We start from the raw sequence: 22,549 nt of genomic DNA on the forward strand, positions 1-22,549 counted from the left end.
TCTATCCATGGACGCCATATTGAATACTTTTCCAGAAGAAAAATTAAGAGAAGTCGTTTTGAACTGAATTGAAGACACATGGAGTTCATTTGTGCTTGACCGAAAGAAGGCATTGGGAATAGAGAGCCCACTCCGTAGTATACAACCAGCCAGAAAAACAACGCGATAACGCTAGATGTTGTGGTTATCGCGCAACCCGTATTTCGTACGGCTTCCAAACGCGGCCATTGACTTCAGCGGGACCTTTCGGCGGCGGCGGTCCGTGCAAGGGTCAGTCACGTGATAGGGAAAGGGCAATAACGGGAAGTCAGCCGAAGCGGAAGGATTCTGCCCTGATGCCTGATGCACGTTGACCACCAGTGCAGCTCAACTATGAACTCTTGCTGTGATCCAGCCCATCATTTTCGAGAATTTGTATTGAAGAGTCCCCGTGCATTCGATGAATTCGGAGCTTCAGCGGTGATCGACGAAAGAAGCATCCTGCCAAGCTCGGTGACGCCGGGGAACGGATTGACGCCGGAATGAACAAACAGTGGAGGTTGGAAGTCGGAGTCATTCACGAGTGAATTATTTTCACTCCTGACGTCTCAAACCCTAGAACGGCAAACCCTTTCCTTCATTGTTGGTATATATTTTTTCATCTTTGCGGATAGCTTACGATAAGCACTCAGCGTATCGCTCTCGTGGAGGCGCAAGCCGTCGGAAGGATTGATGCGCCGAGATCGGACCTATTCCACCCTCTTCCAACAAGATCACCGAGTTCGTCGTATCTCAGCTATTCGCACCATCAGGGAAATCCGCACAGGTGCTATTCGCTGCGTATTCTCTTCGAAGTCTCGTCCACGTGGTATCATGTGATATCTCGGTCACATACCTCAAAATTGGTGTCCCGGGACTGGCCGCCCGATATCGTACTGCTGGCACGTCTGAGTGCCATACGTTCGTCTCGATGTGCTCCAGGCAAGTCCGTCTTGGTTGTTCAGAGCCTGCGCAGTTCCTGAACACGTGTGCTTCTTCGCTCTGCAGAATCTTCGCTTTAACCGCGGCCTCATACGAAGTAACCAGCATCTGAAAATCTCTTGTCTGCTCTCCACCTTTAGGCTAATCCTTAGCGCAACCGGGGGCACTGTACGCATCGTCAAGGAGTTCTACATGTGCTTGCGCTCAATTATAGATCACGGCACCGCGACACGACCCAGTCATCCATACTCTACATGAATACTCCAGGGTTTTTCATACTTTTTTGATCTGTAAATGCCATGCCATCGCATTCATCTCATTGTACCTCACATCCGGCAATCAATTAGCTTACGGCAATGCGACAAAGCCGTATACCGCGCACCAACCTCGACTTCAATGTGACTGGCGCGTGGCTGTCAACATATATACGCTCACTAATGCGGCCGTCTTGGACTTTTGGTCTTCGAGCTTGATCCCCTCTCGAGAGGTATTCCGATCGGCCCGGAGCATCAAACGCTTCCATTGGTGTCTGAAGGATGTCCCTACCGCCACCCCCCACATTGCTTGACCTGGACAGTGAGTGACGTGATGCACCGCCGGCTTCCTCTGATTATTTCCCTCAGTTGTCTTACCGATCTTCGTCGGTATCGCCGTCTTGACATCCTCCTTTCGGCTGGTCGATAGAGTGAGAACCGCAAGGTTCGGATGGGATGACGGCGTCTGCTTCCTCTCCCTGTGTATCATGTTGATCATGATAGTTTTCTTCTACCTCATCGTTCAACCACCTCGTGGGTGCATTAAGGCCTCTCGGTGAAACTTCCCGCTGAGACCGACACAACAGCCGAAGCAACGCAGTTCACGCAAATATTCGCCTACTATGCCGGCGGAATGTGCTTTCATGGTGTTGTGTGGACAGCAAGAATATCGATCCTGCTCACCTACGTCCGCATCGCGGCATTCTCCGTCCAGAAAAGGGCATTGGCTTCTCTGGCGGTTCTCTTCGCAGGGTTATTGCTTTTCCTATACGGAGAGATGTACTGGATCTGCGAGCATGAGACGGGATGGAAAGAATTTCATCCACCTCAGTGCGATCTCGGAAAAGGCCGCGCTATAACAGAAATCTGCTGTATGTTTTTCACCTCGTGTCGGGCTTTTTTCTGATTGCCGGTCGCGTGTAGTCGATGTCTTCGCGGATATAACCCTTGTTGTCGTCCCGGTCTGGCTGCTCTCCAAGAGTTCTATGGATAAGGCTCAGAGGATGAGGCTGTTGCTCCTCTTCTCTACGTCGTTCCTCATCACCGTTGTCTCCGTGGTCCAAGACGTAATCGTGTTTATCGCCGGAGGTATCCGGGAGATCTTCGCATCTATGCTCGAAGATGCCTTCTCGCTTACCATTTGCAGCGTACCGGTTCTTGTAACATCTCTATATCGTATATTTTCAAAAACCAAGAAAGATCTCGACGTAGATACGCCGAAACCGCCGACCTTGGTCACTGGGACACGCTACGTATCAACGAAACGAACGAAACGAAGCGAAGGCACTACAATTGAATCAGTTTCTGAGGACTCAAAGGATACCACCAAGCGCCGCGACCTATCAACGTATCGAAACTCTTTCACCGCCCCGAGCTTGATAAGAGAAGAGGAAGAGAATGATGGAAGTAATGGACACGCTCAACCATCAGCTCCTATGCCGCCCGAGCCGGTGGACAAGGGATATGACGTCGTTACCATCCTTCATACCGTATAATACAGGATGTCCCTGTGCGAACCGCTCTTGTTCTGTTACGCTCTATGTAGACCTCCGACTGATAGTCTTATGTTATGTTCCCGTCTGTTCTGTAGCAATGAAATTGCAATTGGTGGCCGTGCCCGTTCTGCTTCGGGATACAACACCCTGCGTTCTGGTAGTGCGGCCGCATGGCCGAAAAAATGACGCGCTGTCCTCTTCAACGCACTTGTTCCTTCACCTCTTTCTCTGCCTATAACTACCACCTCCTTGTGAGTAGTAAGTATGCATCAATACCCACCGACGTCTGTATCAACATGCTGAGCCCTACTGAAGTCCAAAAACTGTTCCGACCAACCATCAGGATGCCTGCCAGAGAAGAAGCGACGAAGAGAGTCATCTACGCTCCCGATGCGGTCCCGACCTTGCCGGTCTTTTGTGCGCGAGACATCTTCAACATTTTGCACGATGAGCTGACTCAACAATTGCTTAGGCCATGCTGCTGTCGACCCAGGAACGGGGTTGATCTTTTGCTCGGGGAGCATTGGCTGCAACGACAGGTATCAATTGCCACCTGGCGGAGTCCGTGTCCAGACGGTAAGCCACAACATGCGTTCATGATCTGGCCTTGATTCGGAACAGCAATATGCCTTAGAGAACCTAGCTAAGGTTCTCCGTGCAGCAGGATCCTCTCTCGAGCAGATTGTCAAGGTCAATATCTACTTGACAAACATGCAACAGGATTTCGGTCCAATGAACGAGGTCTATGCTCGAGTAAGTGTTGAACACGTCTCGACCACAGTACGCTGTCTAACGTAAATCAGTACTTCAGGGTGGTTCCCGCCAGGACTTGCATCGGTGTTGCGACGCTGCCGCTGGGGGCATGTATCGAGATTGAATGTGTGGCACTACCCGGAAGTCAATACTAGACGACCCATGTGACACTAGCTATAAGGGGGGAGGTTCTGATAATTTATTGTACGCTATAACTAGATACAGCTGTATATCTTCTTGTGTAGCCCTAGGCACAGGTCTTGACGGTTGCTCATATATCGAGTAGAACGTGCCAGCAGCGAGGTTTTGTTCCGCATTCTTGCAGGACTTCCGTCGGCAGAAATCCGTGAGCACGTGGATTTGGAAGGTACAGCATGGCCGGAACCTAGAAAGGTCAGTTAAAAGGTGAGGAAACAACGACTCCTACAGGAAGCAGTCTATCCTCTGGTTGACTCTGCCCAAAGACTTCTCGTTGTTGAAAGTTCAAAGTCATAACTATGAATATCACCAAGTGACTGAATGGGTTTCTTTTCCCGAGTGACGTGCTGGCAGCCCGGTAGCAACGAGCCCAGTCCCTAGAGAACCAGACTCCAACAATGATTCGGAATGCGACAGACATTGTCAAGTCATATCTTTCCCAAAATGGACGTGCGTCAGATCGCGCAAGACTGCGTCTGCATCTCGAAGAGTGCGACATACTAACCACATACACCTATGGCCAAACATAGCTCTGTTCTTCTCGGCATGAAGGTGCCTCGACCTCGCTCATATCGACCCGAACACCATCGGCACAGTAGGACACATGCTCACACCGGCAAGAAATCATCCTTTTACCATGGAGCTCGCATATAAATCACCAAGTCTTAGCCGTTGTTTCGTCTCATCCGTTGTCTACACACCCCAATCATGCAGCTCCAAATGATGCTCGCTGTCATCGCTCTGCTCCTTGTGGGAGCCCATGCGCTTCCCTCTCATCCTCGTGCTGACGGTCTGTAATCCTCGCCTCCACAGGACAGTGCTAAACCTGCTAAAACTCTATTCTCTACTTAGACGCAGCACCGAAAGCTCACTGGAGTTCTGCAGAATTCGATCTGACCGAGCGTAGTGATGCGGCGTGTAGGACCAATTTGTTTGTTTGTTTTGTATGTCCTGACCCTTCTACGCCTAAGACTCTTCGGGCGGGAAGTGGTTTGTTGACCCCCCTGGAACCGATTATGAGGAACGCAAGTAATGCCGATCGTGGAAAGGATCACAAAGAAGTGAGGTATAGGGCCAATTTCGTACCGCAGCCTGATCGAAACCCTGTTCATGTTGTCGATTTGCTGTACTGTGACGCAGACGATACGGACTCTTATTCCTCCGAATGCACCATGTGTTGTACTCGTCGTTTGTTCGCAGACAACGCGGGCCGTAACCCATGCCTCGTAAAGATAGCGTACAGAATGGACTGAATTAGGAAGGTGTGGATATAGGAATACAGCAGAGTCTCTAGTCCTTTGTTTACATTATCACGCACTTCTGCTGATCTAGAGGCTGACTGTAGAAGCCCATCTCCTCGAACGTGGCTGGGCCCTTCTTTGGTGGCACGGCAGAACCAGGAGTGCCTGGAATGTTAGGGGTGGACAGGGGCGCAGGTCCGGGGAGGATGGTTTCTGAGAGGCTGTATCCACGTCCATGAATAGTTTCCACAACGTTAGAAGGGGCTGATTGGGGGATTGGTTGACTTGGTTGACTTGGTAGCGCATTCGGGGTGGATGGGAGGGAAGCCGGTCCCAGAGAAGGCATCGCAATAGACTCGGGGCGTGGACTGGGGGAGACCTTGCGCCCTTGTCGGGTTGTAGGCCGGGACGACCCTGGTGAAGAAGTCCTTGATGGCGCTAAGGGTGGTATAGCCGCGGCAACAGAACTCGAGGACGAAAGTGACGTAGCGATGGAACCGCGATGATCTTCATTATCTGAGATACCCTCGGCTTCGTTCACAGACGCTAGACCGGTCTGGTAGGACCGGAGCAGCGAGGCGCGTCTTGCGGCGGCCAAGGCCTCTTCCTCCTTTTTCCGCCCGCCGGTGGCTGTCTTGCCCTCGGACATGGAACGCTCCCGCGCTAGCGTCCTGCTGCGGATCAGTGTTGAGTTTGTCAGACTTTCGTGGTCTGTTCTGGACAGCCCTTCGGGCTGGGCGCTGGAGAGCGCAGCAAGCCTGGCCGGTGCGTCCGGGTTGTTGTGCTTCGCCGCGTTGCCATACCACTTGCGTGCTTGTTCAATATTCTTCGGACCGCCGACACCGACTTCGCAGTAGTAGCCCATTGCGAATTCCGCGCTGGACAGTCCACGCCGGGCGGCCTTCTCGGCGAAAGTCCGTGCAAGACCTTCGTCCTTGTCGAAATACCCTTCCGCGCCGCAGAGGAACCACTTGGACAGCGCCATGTCCGCCTCGAGCTCACCGCCTTGTGATGCGCACGAATAGAAGCGCACCGACAGCGTTGGGTCGTACGGCAGTCCGAGTTGAGCATTTTCGTACGCATAGCCGAGCTTGTACTGCGCCGGTGGGAAGTGGAGGAATGCAGATCGCTGGATGAGCGCCAGTGCGTGCTGCCGTAGTGTGACGGATGGGTCGGGCAACGCAGTATGGAGTAGGGCGAGGGGGAGATTCGAGATTGAGGGAAGTTCGTTGAGCAAGATCATGCCCAGAACGTAGGGTGGTTGCGGCACTTCCAATGTTGCCAGAGAGGCAGAACGGATGAGAAGCGGAAAGGCGACAGGAGGGTTGGATGGTAGATTGAGTTGGCCTAGGAGGTTCGCCATACCCATTCGCTGCATATATGCATCAGTATATGCATAAAAACGATCAGAAATGCACGCACGTATAAGCAGCTCCTGTCATTTGACTTCACGCCTCTTTCGAAGCAGTCTCTTGCCCTGTCTAGGTCGTCGACACTCTCGTAGTCCCTCCCGAGGCGGAACCAAGCTGCGTCATATCCTGCACGAGCAGCTTTCTCATAGTCCTTGAATGCTGCGCGAGGGTTGCGCTCGAAGAATTGAGGGTGGGCACCGGAGGATTCGAGGGTGCCACGCAAGAAGTACGCGACAGCAGGCGGGGACGGCCCGGCTGCGATCTTCTGTAACATGCTGAGCGCCAATGGCAAGATCGTTCCGATCGTTGGTCCACCATTGGATGACTGGGCAGAGAGGTCGGAAGGAGGGGTAAGCGTAGAGAGAAGGATTGCCGATTGGATCCAGGAGAGGGCGATGTCTGGATCTGATCCTTCGTTCGGTGCCGACCTCTGGAGCCCCTCCGGTGTTGGCAGGGCAGCGACGAGCGGAGCGTTGGAAGAAGTTGAGGACGCTCCGCGTCTGTGCTGTGCTGGAGCGGTCACTGGTCGAGACCTCTCGAGAGACAACGCATGTATCTGCTGTGTCATGGCGTTAAGGTTGCCAGCGGACATCGAATTTACCAGGCGAGGGGGAGGGATGTTAGGCGACGCCGGTGCCGGCAGTGGCATCCTCATTGGCGGTTGAGGGGACATCGGCATACCGGGCGTATAGGGAGATGGTGATCGTCTACTTCCAGGTCCAGGAGGGACAAACCCGCCTGGGTAATATGCTCCTTGTGGCATGTAGGTTGAGACAGGCCGCAGCGTGTCCGAAACTTGACGGATGGCAGGCGTAGTGAGACTGGGCATCGTCACGGCCGCTTCTAGTTTCCTTGCAGCCTGTAGATAACATCGCCGAGAAAATGACATGAACATTAGCATCTGCGCCAATGTTTAGTAAGAGGGCTGCGCACGTCTGTAGATCCCCCTGGCAACCTCTGGGGCTTGGGCGACACCATCTGGGCAGCCCAGCTGTCATCGTTCAGAAGGCTCTCATTATCGAATCGCGCCTCGGCATCGCCAGACCAGTTTACTGGATGAGGTGGAAGTACTGGGGGTAAAGAGTCGTTTCGAGGTTTGTACGTTGCCTGGGGGAAGCTGTAGGGATCGTCCTGGACGATGACAGGAGGCGGCGGCGGGGGTGTTGGGGGTACTACTGGCGGTCGTATACTGCGAGGTAGTCCGTTTGCATAGTAAGCCATGATACAGAGGTCTGGTTGAGGAAAGGTGTAGAAAGGATGAAGAATCAAGTACGGATGGTCGTTGTGGGGTATGTTGTAAAGTTGAATGTCAAGGGTATGTCGAAAGTCAGCGCTTCTGAAAGAGAAGCCAGGTGGCTCGGCCTTTGCTTAGAGGTCGTCCGATCACAACAAGAGGGCGTCGACAGTCAGCGGTGAGCAAGTTGTTGGATGTCGTCGTTTCATTTGGATGTTGTATTCATACCCTCACCGTCTGCATCGTGCTCACCACCCCTGACAGGGCCTACACCACCGCCTCTAACGTGTTCAGTTCGGCTCAGCACCGCCATCTGCCAGCAATCACCGCATGTTGGCCCGGATCCGTTGCTAAGGACTTCAACGTATTTTTCCATGTATTTCAGCTCAGCTTATCCTACCCGATACCCTGTACAGTACCACGGGGAACAGCATGCACTGTCCGCTTTTACGAGGTGAACACATCCTTGAGCAGCAACACTGATCGATTCTGTTACGTTGTTGGCGGCTATCATGTTCTCTCCTATGTTTGTGTCATGGGCAACGTTCGGCTACCGCCGAGTGATCCCATCATGCGCTGTCAAGACGTAACAGGGAAATGACTAGACATTGGACGTTGAAGGGCGGGAGTCTCTCTTCCCGGAATAAGAAATACCGTGACGGTGGGGTCAGGAGTGCTCATTCGCACTCCCCCTTTCACAGACTGGGAATGCAATGGCTGATCCTTATCCAAAATAATCCGTGCGGCCTCCGAGGCGCACGGAGAGGTTCCGGTTAGATATCTGCTAATCTACAGTGCGATGCCTCAGTGATATACATCAGAGATAGTAAGGAATCCCGTAAACGACGGGAGCAGCGCCATTCAGGTACTTGAGTTTGCAGACATCTCGGGACTGCGCAACGGCGGCAACGATGGACGTCATTGATGGCTGACTGGCCGACCACGTCTCCACATGTGCACGGTCAAGGTGCATCTTCTTGAAGACGGAATCGGAGAACCGGTCGATGTCACGATCTGTCACATCCCAGAGAGTTGCTACGACGTTGGGACTGGGCAAAACTCATCAAAAAAGGACCCTCGTAAGAATTTAATGACCTACCAGCCAGCAAGCATGTAATTGTGAGGTGTACCGAATCGATCAAACTCTCCCATTGATCGCAAAGCGCCCGATGAACAACCCCAGAGCATCACGGAAGCACAGCGTGACAGTCTGCGAATTTGCTGAGAACGGACATATTGTTCGCCTCCACCATGACCAAAGTAGCTATGTAGTGTCAATGGACGCAGCTGTAATGTGAACACGATAGACGCACAGCACAAGCTCGGACGATTCCAGCGCTCGGAGCATTTCTCCCGCCATTGGCGGCCGTCCAATTATCCCTCGCCAGCCAATCTGATCCATCTCCTTCAGCCATGGAGAAAACTGCTGTTCGGTGCGAGTGAGATCCCGGCTAACATTCAACATATAGAAAGCTCGTCTGGGATCCACCACGACGCGATCTATCTTCCTCGGACTGGCTGTGGGCTCGGTTTCCGGTCCGCGCCGATGGCGGCTCAACTCGATGCGATCGACCAGGAATGAGATGGAGGGAATACGGCTGACTGAGCGACCGCGTAAAATTGGGATGGATTCCCAGGGGATCCCTTGTACGTTCTTGTCTAAGATGAGGAAAAGGTGAGGATCAGCCTGGGATGAACAGAGCACTGGTGGGTTTGCGGCAAATTCTTCGAGAGCAGAACGGATGTCTACCACGAGCTAGTTGACTCAATCAGTCAAATCATCAATAGGATGACAAGAAAACGCACCATGTCTACATCTATCTCAGCCACGGCTACTGGAATACCATGGAAGTGATACAAGTCCAAAACGAAGTAAATCATGTCTTCGAGTTCCTCATCTCTACACTTCGTGCTCAACGACGCGAAACAGTCCAAGATGTTGTCATGAAGACGAGTTCGAGAGGCAGGAGAATTCTTGTCAAGGGCTTTGATCGCACCCTGGAATATCTTCTCAAGGCGATTTCGCAGAGATTTCAAAGATTCTTTTGTGGCTCTGGGAGGCTCGCATAGCACGGTCTAGAAGGGTCATCAGTAAAAAAAAAAAACTGATCGCAATTGCGACCGTACCTTGAATGCACCGAGCCAACAAAACTCTATGGTCTCAAGCAGCTCGCCCAGTCGCCTGTCCAATTCACCACGCTCGGACCACCAGGATGCCGTCGCATCCTTCCCAGCAACTTCCTTCGCAGCCAAGATGCCCTTATTGCTATTTTCGATGATGTTGTCCAGTTCATCAATTGCGCTTTGGAAGGTGAACTGATCGTCTTCTCCATCCCGTTTGCCTTGACGATCGAGCGGAAGGCAAAGGATAAGGGGCTCTTGCCTGGAGCGGTGACGCGCGATGAGGATTGTGTTTTGATCTTCCGTGACGTTGATGCTTATCACAGTCCAATTAGAAGGAAGAACATCCACTTGTGCTGGACCTTGAAGGCCGACATCGGAAAGCAGCGCGATGTATCTGTCGCGAGTCGCCTGCCAGTACGACCTATCCAAATCTTCCTCATCGTCGTCATCTGCACTACAGATATCCTCGTCAGATATTGTCGAGCCAAGTAGAACCTGATTCTGCTTCGCCGGGACATGCTTAGGTGCGGTCGATGGCCAGGTTAAGTCGTCACTATGCTTGGATGGCTGAAGCTTCAGGTCTGTGCTCTCCAACATTTGACGATGTAAAGATGTACCGGCACACATTTCTGATGCGTATCAGACACATGTGATTGGTAAATGGATTCGACGTACCGAGCAGACTGGCCGCCAGACGAGGCCCATTTGAGCTCGTTTTTCCTAGCATGGTCTGGAAAGCGTGGATCAATGCTAGATTGACCGACACGCTCCGGGTTTCAGAAATCCGGCCTTTGCAGAGCATCAATTCTAATGCGTCAGCGAAGTATTGTTCGGCTTTATGCAGTGTATCAAGCACTTGAATGCTAGACGCAGACGGCGTCAAGCATTGTTGACTTATCATACCCATCGGGACAGCAATGACTAATCTAGCCTCAGTTGTATGCAAAAAGTTGAGTGAAGGTGAGCTCACTTGATTCGGTGAGAGAGCTCAAGAAGAGATCATTCCTAAACTGATTGCAAGCATCATGCATATGTACTCGCCCTAGGAGACTGTTCTCTTCCGCCTGTCCTAATGAGTGGAGGTTCTACACCGCCGATGTATGTACTTCACCTTCAGATTTCGTGTTGGAGGCAGGGAGAGCAGTCGAGTGAGTAGCTCCTCAAATTCCGGGGCTTCGGAGGGTTCCTTGAATAGCCAGACTGGACGGCATACCCATTAGACCTGGGACAGTTCATTGGTGAAATGAGCTTACCTTGTTGACGCAATAATGCGGCTTGCAGGGTGGGCAGCAGAACATCCAGTTCACCATCAGCGACTGGCTTTTCCACTCGTTTGCGAGAAATTTTAAGTGGGCTAAGGTGGATCATAAGTACATATGCAGATCTTCCCCGGCCCCAGCTCACGTTTTCTGTGTGGTCATGGCCAGCGTGTAGGTTTTCTCTAGATCCTTCAAGATGGTGTCTGCTGATGCGTAGATTTGCCGGCCCAGATCCTTGTTCTCTTCCTTCACGCACTGATCCCCTTGTATCCGGCGCATCTCAATCAATCCCGCAGTTGGGAGCTAGGAGAACAGTCAGAGATATTTAATTGTGGAAAGAATGGCCGTACTTGGCCCAACAACTCGTCCGATCGCGAAAATCCTTCACCGACGGGATCCTCGCACATCAGCTTCAATTCTTCTTGCAAAGCTAGGGCCGTTCCATGCGGGAGAGGCGCAGCGAGGCCATCGGCCATTTCCACGGCTTTTCCAAAGTACAGCAGCGCAGCCCGTGGTGCGCCTGCTCGACAGTGATACTCGGCCAGAAACAACAAGGCCTGAAACATGCCCTACACAGACACGTCAGATTATGCGAAATACGTGGTTCCGGTACCTTACAGCGGCGACGCGCCATTGCAAACCGTCCAGAGCCACGCACTTGCGTGTGTCAATCTTGGCAGCACTTTGCTTCGGTTTCGTGGTGGTGTCGTCATCAACGAACGGATTGTCCAAGTCACTGGGAGGTGGTGGGCTGTGGCTTGGGTTGAGGCGCATCACATTGTCCATTGCACGATTCCATAGACGCAATGATTGTTCTAGCGCGTTCAGACAACTTGGCATATCATCCTTTGTAGCCGGCGGAAACAGTTAGTGCAAGACCAAGGCAACATGATCTTTACGCACCTGCTCGTCTTTGATCAATGCATAGACCGAAGAGGCTATCGCTGCCTGTTCCAGTACCAAAGTCCGTGTTCGTATGCGGCCGACAGTAGTATTAGGTCCGTCTGTTTCCATCGCTGCAGCAGTTTCTAGTGCCTCTTGATAAAGACTAGAGCTGCACCAAAGTCAACAGAATCGTCCAACCGCATCTGAGGACAACCAACCTTTTCTCCAGATTGCCGTGGATCACAAGAGAGCTGGCATACCGCAAGAGGTACAATATCCTCGCGCTGTCGGACAAAGGTGTGGTGCAGTCGTCGTGCAATGCACAGTTCATTGCCTGAGCGTACAGATGACTCGCTCGGCCAGTCTTTCCTAGTCTCGCATTTTCGTAAGCAAGCTCTGTTGTGGTGCGTAACATTTCTGGAAGATTTCCCTCTCAGCCGGTGCGTAGTAAGATCGGGATCAGCTAGCGTACCATCACATGATAGGGATCTCTCTATGCGATGTTGGTTGAAGTGTCGCATAATCTCCAACAAGTCAATCCGCTGGAAAGAAAGCACAAGAAACTTGAGCAAATCCGACAACAGCTCTGAGAGTATATTTCAGAATGTCTGCAGAGAGACCAGCGGTATTCGTTACCTAGGTGTTTGTAGAGGCGCTCCACGTTGTCGAGTGCCGCAGAAGTAATGGTTGCCCGGTCGTTTGACAAAGTGAGGGAAGTCGTCACCTTCGGGGTTTCTAGGGCACAAATTGTAAGATCCTGTTGCCATTGAGATCCGGCGTGCTTACTAGTTGACACTGCACGTCGCCCTCTGGCAGGGGTTTTGGGCGTCTGAGCTGGACGAGGTTTTGACGGCCCCTTGCCGAGGCTCCTAGACTTTGGCGATGCAGAACGAGGTTTAGGAACAGATCCTGGAATGAATACTTGACGGAAAATCCGAACTGCCTCGTCAGTATGCTGTACAACTGCAGGCATGCTGGGCGAATCGGCGTTCCCATGTGACTGTATAGCCAGCCAAACGTGCGTAAATGCCTGGTACAGAGGAATATACCCGGCCAGGCCGGCATCATTGGCTTTGTTCTCTCCCACAAATCCCTCGAGAATATCACTTGCTATCAAGGCCGAGCTGTTAGATCCAATATGATACAGGTGTTCAAGGTTTCGTAGGAGGACCCTGCTGGGGTGTGAAGACTTTGTTGAGAACCGGTGGAATTTCACTTACCTCGAGCGACGTATGGGGAAAATATCCGGTGCATACAAGTTTAGCAACTCGTCCAAGATGTTGCTTATAGCCGGGAGGCATTCCGGTTTGTGCAGCATATTGTCCATAGTAAGAATCTGATATTCAAGCAATCCTCCGATAACTTCAGTAGGAACAGCGCGACCTTCCAGTTGATGACGAAGGGATGCCTCTTTCGGGGGCAACAAGAGGTCTGATACGGCCAGTCGTGTTACGCGTTCAATGAGGGCGGATACTGTAGGCTGAGCTGCGAAGCTGGCAAACACGGATTCCTTGGCCAAGGTTGACTGTAAGGCAGAGATTGTGTTGAAAGATATCCAAGACAAAGCATCGCAATAAGATCTGTACGCCAGCTAAGATGTTGTCAGCCAAAAGAATCGAATAACCAGAGCGAGCAATCCGACCTTTCGATCTCCTTGTTTCAAGTAACAGCTTGCAAGTATCTCCGCCCGTCGACCAAGTTGCTCGCGTAACGCAGAACCCTCGTTATTCGCACCGTCAGAAGCTTCGAACATTTGTACGCTGATCAAATAGGCCTGTTCTGCAAATCGGATGGCAAATTCTGCCTTGTTGTGTTTATACAACACGGCGGCTGCATTCTGATGAGCAGCACCTAAACAACGCAAATACTGAACTGTTTCCCCCGATGGAATGCTGGTCGTGAGCTTGTGAGCTCGTTCCAAGTATCCTAGAGCTAGAGAATACGTGAGATGCTGTGTTGGAGACAGCACCACACGTGCCAGTGTCAACAAGGAGTCTAAAGCGCCGCTCATCATATCCTTCTGGAATTCGGCGCTGGGTTTGTTCGGAACGGAGTCGCCATCGGCAGGGGTTGAAGTCGACTCCGCAACATCGATGAGACTTTCCAACACTGCGATGCAAGCAGGGCGAAGACGTCCACCGGAGAGACTTGCTTCTAGGGTCTTCTCCAAGAGTTTGGCACATGAATGGCGCAATCGCTCAGTTTCTCGCTGTAGTCGATGAACGCCGTCAACGCCAGATGTATACAGGCGACGAAGGTGACGAATGTCCGACAAAATGGCATCTAGATGGTCTTCCACGCCTTTGTCTGAAGGGATCTTGCATGAGAAAGAAAGAATAGGAAATGGGTAAGAGCATACCATCACCATCCTTTGCAAGCTTGCTAACAAGGGCTTCCACATGCGAGACACGTGCATATATTTTACTGAGTAACATGCCGGCATCGTCCATACCTTGGCTTTCATTCGCAGCTACTCGAGTGTCAAGATTGGAAGAGGATTTGATGGATGTGGCGGTGGTGGATGTAGAAGCGAGTATGTTATTGACCGTGGTAAGTATTTCAAGATTGCCGCTCTATGAGAGAGTCCAGTGTAAGCACTGCTGGCATTTTGTTAACAGGAAGGAACTCACACGCCGCGCTAAACTGATCCACCAATCGCACATCTTGCCAAACGAAGCTCCGTTAGCAAAGTCCCGACCATCAGGCCTTGCTCCAGCACGGTCAACAAGCTCGCTGAAAACAGTCATTATCTGGGCAGACGCCGCCTTCTCCTGATCTTTCGATCCCGATGGGATTGTCTTCAGGTAACTCGCGGCCCAGCGCATGGTTTGATCCCAAAAGTCGTTGCCGTTTATTCCGTCGGCTTGGATGAAGCAGCGTAGTGCCCAGAGACGAACGGAGAACAGCACATCTGGAGAATGTGCCTCTGACGATGAAAGTCGTGTGGCGATCGCTCGGAAGGTGGAGAGTGCAAGACTAGAATAGAACTTTGATCCAAGGCGGGTTTGTAAAACAGGGACAAAGTCAAGCATGTTTCCTGGAGCAGCCAGGGTTTGTGATAATTCTCGGATAGATGCAGGATTGACCAAGTGTACCAGCGACGTCAATGCATAAAGTTGACTGGAGGCGATGACGTTCAACGCAGCGACGTCGATATTGTCGGGATCTGAGGGAGTGGGAAATAACAGGAGCTCGCAGTGCTGGCCAAAGCTGGTGCTCTCTTTGACGACAGAACGGGAAGAGGGCACACGTTGACCAGTCCTACTCTTGCCCACCGCAGGTGTTGACGTCTTTGTGATCCTCGCACTCAGAGGCAGGTGTTCATACAGGTCCAAGACGCTAGGACGCGAGTCTGTCAAGAACTCGAGCACAAGGGTCCACTGCGGTCAACTGAGTGGTGGCTCAAGACTTTGAAGTACGACGCACCATCTCTAGCCCCAGAAGCTTCCCGGCAACATTCACAGCAGCTCTTTCAATATCGACCGGTTTGATATCTACTTGATCCTTCAACCCTCGCATACTCGATAACGCCGATCTGCACTTGGCAGCAGTCGAAGTGATAGATTCCAGCGTACAGACCCCCTCTCCACTATCTTCCTGCTTGTTGAGTGCCCGGGATCTGATCGGAGCAGTCGGCTTGCTCTGCGCGTGTGGTGCCTTCCATCCCTTCTGGATCGCCTCTACAAGACTTTGCATCGTGCTGTTGACTGTGCGCATCGCGTGCTTCCCACGCTCAGTAGGGGACAGTTCGAGCTTGGGAGTCACCGGTACATTCTCAGCTGTAGATTTCGAGTGAGGGTTCTCCGTCCTAACAGTTGTCGATGTCGTTCTGGTAGGCTTCCTGCCGACAGAGGAAGTGGCATTGAGCCGCAAGGTGCCCGTCATCCGCCCCGCAAGGGCGTCAACGTCGTCTGAGCCTTGAGAATTCGCATTTGTGCTTTTCACAGTCTTGCCGCTTGTTGTTCTATTCCTTGTCGAGGTTGCTTGAGTTGTGTTTGCAGATCGTGTTGTCTTCGCGGGGGGCATGAGTGCGTAGGTCGTTGTAGACGACGCGTAGTGTGGGCGATGTCGACGCGCTCAAGGAACGAAGCCATGGGCATCACGTGCATAACACGTGTTCAAGGCGCCGTTCGCACATCTCGCTTGAGACAACAGTTTCTCTTTTCTCTTTCTGCAAAACAACTCATGACACCACGCCATACTAAGCTAAAAATTGCCTGCTGTCTTCTCCAGTATATTGACATAGCCGGTAATTTGGTACAGCCAAGCCTACGAAAAGATCACGGCAAAGGGTAGCTTGAACACTGGATCTAAGTATTTGGCAAACTGGTGATAATCTACTGATGAGTTGGTAGACAATAGCGGGAAGAGGTTATACTCTCCAATCGGGTTTTCGAATCTCATTCATCAACATCAAAGAAGCGATGACGAGCATGACCAGCTGCTCGGTACAACATCAGAACGAAATGACGTTTCCTCGGATTCTGCACACCGCTCGTCGGATAACCCTTGTCCAGGAAGCCAGTCTACGCGTTCCACATAATGTCCATTCCCGAATGACCCTAGAAGTCATCGAGATGTTCTCAAGTAGTAATACGGCACACGGCAAGTTGTTCCACTTGACCGGCCTTTACACACATGCAATCGTGTGCCGACGGAGAAACCCATACCCGGGCGGAATGTGAACGAAGACCCACGATTTCCTAGATACATAAGGAAAGAGTACGTCTGATACGTCGATAGACGGGTGCAGTCTGATGCGCCGAGCGAGGGGTATATTTGTCAGCGGCGGTGAATCACAATGCCCAACTTGCTGCTGAAGAACGATGGACTATCCGTTTTTGAAACATATTTTGGTATGAGATATAGGTTTTGCTGTACATGGAGTGTATTCGAGAGCATCAAGTTCTAAGCCGTTGTGCGTCAGGAATACAGGAGGTTCTAGGCGCTCGTAACGGCATAGTCGGATTCGCAGTGTGCACGTCCTTTCCCGCAGCACACGCGAGGCGTGTCGCTCTGCGCACTAAGCGTGGTGCGATTGAGAAGTACTAACGCTAGAAAGTACTAGAGCTCTGCAATGGGTGAAGCTGATTGGGCCATATGAATAGAAATCGTGACGATTGTACAGTCATCCTGCTTTCCGGAGGAACTAGCGCTCCTGCGGGATGAACGTAGCGAGCGCCGGAGTGCTGAAAGGACAGTTGATCGTGACCCGACATCTCACGCTGCGATATATTCGAGTCATGGACGATCAGGAGAGTATCTTCTATGGCCGGGCCGGTCTAGTCCAAGACTCCCATTCTTGTTGACATGTCCCCGCGATTCTGGTAAGGATCGTATGTGGCCGAGCCAATGAGAGCGGGTTGGAACACGTTATAATAATGGCGATACAGTTTCTCCCGTAGCGCCCAGGCAAGAGGTGGTGCGGAATTAGGGGGTCATTATCGGCTTGTTCAACCAAGCAGTGCGTAAGAGGTGCTGAAGAGGCGTGGTGATGGGATGACTTCTCTTTTCCGGTTGAACTGGCCGACCTTTCTTCGCACCGCAGTAAGGGAATTTGAATGGGGTCAAGTCACAGTCATTCTGCCTCACCTTCTCTGCACAGTACACAACCCGCAAATAAGGCTTATTTGGGTATTCTACATATAACGACCCCTTTTCAACACCCACAAATCAAGCGACGTATAAAGGCCAGGTAGCCTTGCGCGCGGAAAGTACTTTATATCTCCCCCCTTGCGCCCTTCGTGACAGTGACGACCACTTTGCTGGTCCCCTATCTCCCCGCTGCATTTCATCGCATTCCTCTCAGTATATACCTTCGACCACAATGCCAATCCCCGTAGAAACAACACACGACGACCCTCCGTCGAGCGACTCGGTCACCCAATCCGTTATCGCAATTGCCATCAAGAAGCCAGAGATCAACGGCATACTCCATGAGGTGAACGGCATCAATGGGGTTCACGCTGACCCACGTTCCCCTCACTTGACCGAACCGCCAGCACCCATAGCGAACGGGGTCAAGGCTGATGTTGCCCATGGGGGTGACGAGCCGAAGACGTCGGATGAGTCCGCGAAGACAGAAGGTGACTCCACTCCGGCGCCTAAAGAGGAAGGTGTGGAGAAGGAGGAACAGGGTGCTGAGACGAAGGATGGGGAAAAGACGGAAGAGGAGGAGAAGCCGAAAGAGCCAGAGTTCGCCCCAGGATGCAAGCCAGAGCTCAAGCGTGTGGACGAGGTGTACGATAAGGAAGCTGGGTGAGTTACATTCCCGCACCCTCCGGGCAGCTTCCTGATCACCCGACAGCGAGTGGGTGGTCCGGGATGCTGCACCGGTATCAGCAGAAGACAAGGCGGATAAATACCGCGAGTACTGCTTCACCGTGTACCGCAAGTTCAATTCGGACAACACCGATTCGTTCACCCTCATCCACATCAAGAGTCCGTTCCTAAAGAAGGCGGGGAAAGCTGTAATCGGCAACATTCCGGGTGTTTCGTGGAACCCGGCAGTAGTAAAGGTACGCCGGAGAGATCCCTCCACCGAATACATGGAATTCAACAATCGCTTCTAGATTGATCCCCAAATCCTGCTTGCCTGGCTTCCGTACATGCGGAAACACTTGGACACGCTCAAGACGAACGAAGCGCCTACAGAGGATGAGACGACTATGATTACTCATCTGACCATCCTGGTCGAGTTCCTCGAGTCGGAATACCAGTCTACCCTCGAACAAGTGAGTGGTCTTGTGCCCCACGGAGAAGTCTCCTTCGAGCTTCTCTGGGCGATCCTCCTCCCCCGTACCCTGATGTACACATCCTGCTCGACAACCGACCAGTCTCGCGCCGTTGAGCTGATTGGCGCTGAGCTGCATACCCCATGGCCATCACCGCACTACTGGGAACTCGACTGTCGATATGTCGATTCGTGCGCTTCCATGTCGGACGAGCACGCGAAATTCGGCCATGCGAAGATGACCATCCGCATCCCGCTATTCAAAGGTTCGGCAAAGATCACAAGTCTGGCAGCTTATCCGATGAAATTCCACACGCGGCAGGACGAGCTGCGTGCAAAGCTGATCGCCCGTGGCAAGCGATGGGTTCAGCTGGAAGGGATGCACCATCTTGCGTACGACGGAGTATCATTCAAGTTCGTCCAGGCGAAGAAGGCGAGAGTCACTGTGAGTGTTTATGAGTCGATGAGCAAGGGTCTTGGTTCTGATGACTCTGGTAGGTCAAGGGGCGCGTCATGATCGACAAGAAGACGTTCAAGCGGATCAACGCTAACTACCCTATCCCTACTGTCGAGGGATCAAAGGACAGTGAGGAGGACAGTTACGGTTACCGACGAGACGACGACGAGTTTGATGAAGAGGATAACGAGCGGGAAGAGATCTTGCTGGTCAACGAGCTCAACGACGATCAGCTAATGCTGACTACTCCTATCGTGTACGGGTTCAGTTTAGTTGACAAGGTTTGGCGTAAGCATCCATTTCTCATGTCTGTTTCACTGGTAGCTAACACCAACTCTTAGTGGAATTCAACGTCGATCATGTTAAAGAGATCACATGGAACGACGCGGCATTCAGTAATCTCGTACTACCCCCTGCGCAGAAGGAGCTCATCCAGTCCTTGGTTGAAGCGCATTCCCAGAACGAGAAGTTCGATGACTTCATCGAGGGCAAGGGACAGGGTTTGATCTTCAACTTGTACGGCCCTCCGGGTATTGGGAAGACCATGAGCGCCGAGGCAACGAGCGAGCATGTCCGGAGGCCGCTGTACGTCGTGAAATCGAGCGACCTGGGAATCCAGGCCGAGCAACTAGACACGGCGATCACCGAGGTCTTCGATATCGCGCATACTTGGGGTGCCGTCGTCCTCCTTGACGAGGCGGATGTGTACATGGAGGAACGGTCGGTGCACGATCTGGCTCGAAACGCTCTAGTTGCAGTGTTCCTTCGACAACTAGAGTACTTCCGCGGCATCCTCTTCCTAACCACAAATCGTGTCAAGACATTCGACGAAGCGTTCCAGTCGCGTATCCATGTCTCGCTGAGATTCAAGGACCTGGACCGTGCGGCGAAGCGGAAGATTTGGTTGGCGTTCCTGATTAAGGTCGGTCTCCAGCAGAGCGACCTGGAGGAGGAACAATGGGAGGAGCTGGCACTGAAGAAGATCAATGGACGGCAGATCAAGAACTGCGTCAGGACAGCCCAGGCGCTGGCTGTGAGCAAGAAGGACAAGCTTGGCTTCAAACACCTGATCCAAGTCCTCACTATTATGGATCAGTTTGAACAGGACTTTAACCATCCAATTGGTGGAGAGGTCCAGTTCTATAACTGATTGTATATATGTTTATTGTTTCAATCTCGCATTAACCGCATTAGCTGTATCACTAGCGGCGGTCCATGTAGATGCTATAATGGATATCCCAGTGGCCCACATACTAATCTTGACGTGATATCAGGCAGTGGACGCGTCGGCATGGAAGCGCGGTTGACATTACACGCGAGACGCGTGACCTGGCGCGACTGATTTATCTTGCATCCGCACCGCGTCCATCAGACGCCCTTTATTATTCCCTACCACACCGCACCACTCTTACTTTTTCTTGTTCACAAGTGCTTGCTTTCTTGGTAAATACACTGGATACATAATGGGTATCAAGGGGCTTCTGCCCCTCTTAGGAGACATTAGAGAGGATATCCACGTGTCAGAGGTTGCTGGGAGAACGTACGCGCACTGCACAGACTTTTCGAGCTTCCCCAACTGATCCCTTATTGCAGATACGCCATTGATGGATACAGTTGGCTACATAAGGGCGCATGGGGATGCGCGGAACAACTAGCAAAGGGAGAGAAGACTGTCAAGTGAGCCATTATCATGTGCCGTCATTTACGATGCCTAACTCATGGCAGGTATGTCGACTATTTTATGGGCCGAATTCGACTTTTGCGATATCACAACATCGAACCGTTCGTCGTATTTGATGGAGGGCCCCTCCCAGCAAAGAAGGGAACTGAGGAAGAGCGATCAAAGTATGTGCTGAACAGACGAAACAGGTGGTCTGTGCTGACCTCAAGTAGGAGCCGTGCAGAGGCCCTCGCACAGGCAAGGGAGCTCCTCGCGAAGGGTAAAGCCTCAGAAGCGCGGGAATTCTACGTCAAAGCACTTGACATCACGCCCGAGCACGCCTTCCAAGTCATCAAAGCCCTCAAGTCAGAGGATGTACAATATGTCGTCGCGCCATACGAGGCCGATGCGCAGATGGCATATTTGGAAAACGCCGGGCACGTGCATGGCATCATCACGGAAGACTCGGATTTGCTAGTATTTGGCTGCAAAGATGTTCTCTTCAAGCTGGATACCGATGGACAGTGCAAGAGGGTACGACGGAGTAGGTTGACAAAGTGCAAAGAGGCGAGTTTCGTTGGCTGGGGTGATAAAGAGTTTCGGTGGATGGCTGTGAGTAGTGTCTGCCTTCGATCTATCTGCTCTAACTCCGAATCTGTCTTTGCAGATGCTGTCCGGGTGTGACTACTTGCCATCAATCCAAGGGATGGGTCTCAAGACAGCCCACCGACTGCTCCGACAATGGAAGACTGTCGATCGAGTCCTGCAGCACGTCCGTAGAGAAGGCAAGATGAAAGTACCAAAACGATATCAACAAGATTTCGAGATGGCCGAGCTAGCTTTCGTGTTCCAGCGTGTGTACTGTCCGCTGGCACAGAAGCTTGTACATCTCCGAGAGAGACCTTGGGAGGTGGCATGGAATGATGCCAAAGAGGCCTACGTTGGTGCGGATCTGGATCCAGGCATCGCACAGCGCATTGCGTCTGGTGAACTGTGTCCGATTAGTCACCAACCCATCAAAGACATCAGTCCTTGGTATCGACCTGATGAGATTAAGAAGGTAAGCCATTCGCCCGCTTTGGTAAGCATATGGAAACTGAGAAACACAGACCAAGCCCCTTCTGAACAGTACGAACAACCGGAGGGCAAGCACAGGCAGTATCAAACAAACGAAGACCATTGACAGCTTCTTCGGTAGGCAGCGGCGAAAAACGTTGCGAAAAACGTGCTGATGGATACGTTAGGTCGCATCGATAAAGACAAGAAAGAGAGATCTCAAACAGCACCAGAGCTAGCAAGTCGCTTCAAGGCCTCTGGCAGCGGCAAGCGGAGACTAGCAGAGGACGGTGAAGAGCTTCAAGAAGCCAAGCGCGCACGGCTCGCAGCAGCTCAGCAACCAGAGATTCAAATCATTACACGAATAGAAGATATTCCACCGAATGATCCTGAAACTGTCGACACCCCAGAAGCCACCCCTCCAGATCCATCTCCAGATGTTCCTGCCACGCCAGTTGAAGCATGCTTAGCCGAGATGGTTCACCAGACAAACAGTCGTTTCTTTGGTGGGGGATGCGCACAGCCAACAAGCCCAGAGACCATCGCCTCAGATGCATGCGAGATCGGTGCCCCAGAAGAGATTGATGTCGATGACCTCCCGCCTGCCTGTCCTGAAATTGAACAGGAAACCGGCTACATGTCACCATTACCGCCTTCTTCGCCGGCCGCTGTATCTATTCATTTTATGCCGTCTCCTCCCTTAGCCGGCTCTCCATCCTCCCCACTAGATGTGAACTATACCGAAATAGGCCATCCAGCAAGGCAGGAAGATGCCATCGAAGTCTCCAGTCCCGCATCGCCATCAAAGGATCATCCCCATCGACTTC

At 52.0% G+C, this 22,549-nt stretch overlaps 8 protein-coding genes across 8 annotated transcripts; 5 read left to right on the plus strand and 3 right to left on the minus strand.

The window, feature by feature from the left end:
- Positions 1-530: 530 nt before the first annotated feature.
- Positions 531-1,191, minus strand: DACRYDRAFT_21989 (uncharacterized protein; the record flags this gene model as incomplete). The annotated part of the gene is made up of 3 exons (XM_040772628.1): positions 1,027-1,191; positions 672-960; positions 531-621 (listed from the first exon to the last, which is right to left on the minus strand). Coding segments are annotated over exons 1-2 (227 nt in total), but the record flags the coding sequence as incomplete, so codon positions are not given.
- Positions 1,192-1,281: 90 nt separating this feature from the next.
- On the plus strand, positions 1,282-2,793 carry DACRYDRAFT_79057 (uncharacterized protein). Its single transcript, XM_040776371.1, has 4 exons — positions 1,282-1,536; positions 1,584-1,748; positions 1,802-2,086; positions 2,139-2,793. The coding sequence occupies exons 1-4, from the start codon at positions 1,497-1,499 to the stop codon at positions 2,708-2,710; spliced, it is 1,062 nt and encodes a 353-aa protein (XP_040629189.1). The 5' UTR covers positions 1,282-1,496; the 3' UTR covers positions 2,711-2,793.
- A 261-nt stretch (positions 2,794-3,054) lies between these two features.
- DACRYDRAFT_107223 (YjgF-like protein) lies at positions 3,055-3,618 on the plus strand (the record flags this gene model as incomplete). Its single annotated transcript, XM_040768431.1, has 4 exons — positions 3,055-3,127; positions 3,183-3,286; positions 3,332-3,463; positions 3,514-3,618. The coding sequence occupies 4 exons, from the start codon at positions 3,055-3,057 to the stop codon at positions 3,616-3,618; spliced, it is 414 nt and encodes a 137-aa protein (XP_040629190.1).
- Positions 3,619-4,369: 751 nt separating this feature from the next.
- DACRYDRAFT_107224 (uncharacterized protein) lies at positions 4,370-4,694 on the plus strand (the record flags this gene model as incomplete). The annotated part of the gene is made up of 3 exons (XM_040768432.1): positions 4,370-4,451; positions 4,514-4,579; positions 4,633-4,694. 3 exons carry the CDS (start codon positions 4,370-4,372, stop codon positions 4,692-4,694), a joined length of 210 nt encoding a protein of 69 aa, XP_040629191.1.
- Positions 4,695-4,927: 233 nt separating this feature from the next.
- Positions 4,928-6,719, minus strand: DACRYDRAFT_66368 (HCP-like protein). The gene is made up of 2 exons (XM_040775814.1): positions 6,325-6,719; positions 4,928-6,274 (listed from the first exon to the last, which is right to left on the minus strand). Exons 1-2 carry the CDS (start codon positions 6,586-6,588, stop codon positions 4,964-4,966), a joined length of 1,575 nt encoding a protein of 524 aa, XP_040629192.1. The 5' UTR covers positions 6,589-6,719; the 3' UTR covers positions 4,928-4,963.
- Positions 6,720-8,357: 1,638 nt separating this feature from the next.
- On the minus strand, positions 8,358-15,842 carry DACRYDRAFT_116022 (uncharacterized protein; the record flags this gene model as incomplete). The annotated part of the gene is made up of 22 exons (XM_040770118.1): positions 8,358-8,597; positions 8,648-8,812; positions 8,862-9,304; positions 9,355-9,624; positions 9,676-10,301; positions 10,348-10,593; positions 10,643-10,736; positions 10,784-10,872; positions 10,926-11,026; positions 11,077-11,234; positions 11,282-11,500; positions 11,550-11,777; positions 11,835-11,985; positions 12,035-12,233; positions 12,289-12,402; positions 12,453-12,551; positions 12,603-12,988; positions 13,037-13,407; positions 13,459-14,123; positions 14,176-14,389; positions 14,447-15,196; positions 15,243-15,842. 22 exons carry the CDS (start codon positions 15,840-15,842, stop codon positions 8,366-8,368), a joined length of 6,420 nt encoding a protein of 2,139 aa, XP_040629193.1. The 3' UTR covers positions 8,358-8,365.
- Positions 15,843-18,169: 2,327 nt separating this feature from the next.
- DACRYDRAFT_51372 (P-loop containing nucleoside triphosphate hydrolase protein) lies at positions 18,170-20,156 on the plus strand (the record flags this gene model as incomplete). The annotated part of the gene is made up of 4 exons (XM_040775037.1): positions 18,170-18,328; positions 18,389-19,000; positions 19,048-19,294; positions 19,348-20,156. Coding segments are annotated over 4 exons (1,827 nt in total), but the record flags the coding sequence as incomplete, so codon positions are not given.
- Positions 20,157-20,469: 313 nt separating this feature from the next.
- DACRYDRAFT_27262 (PIN domain-like protein) lies at positions 20,470-21,699 on the plus strand (the record flags this gene model as incomplete). The annotated part of the gene is made up of 5 exons (XM_040774293.1): positions 20,470-20,546; positions 20,600-20,683; positions 20,732-20,851; positions 20,900-21,278; positions 21,334-21,699. Coding segments are annotated over 5 exons (1,026 nt in total), but the record flags the coding sequence as incomplete, so codon positions are not given.
- Between the last annotated feature and the right edge of the window lie 850 nt (positions 21,700-22,549).

The sequence above is a fragment of the Dacryopinax primogenitus genome (genome assembly GCF_000292625.1).
Source record: "Dacryopinax primogenitus strain DJM-731 SS1 chromosome Unknown DACRYscaffold_8, whole genome shotgun sequence".
NCBI lineage: Eukaryota > Fungi > Basidiomycota > Dacrymycetes > Dacrymycetales > Dacrymycetaceae > Dacryopinax > Dacryopinax primogenitus.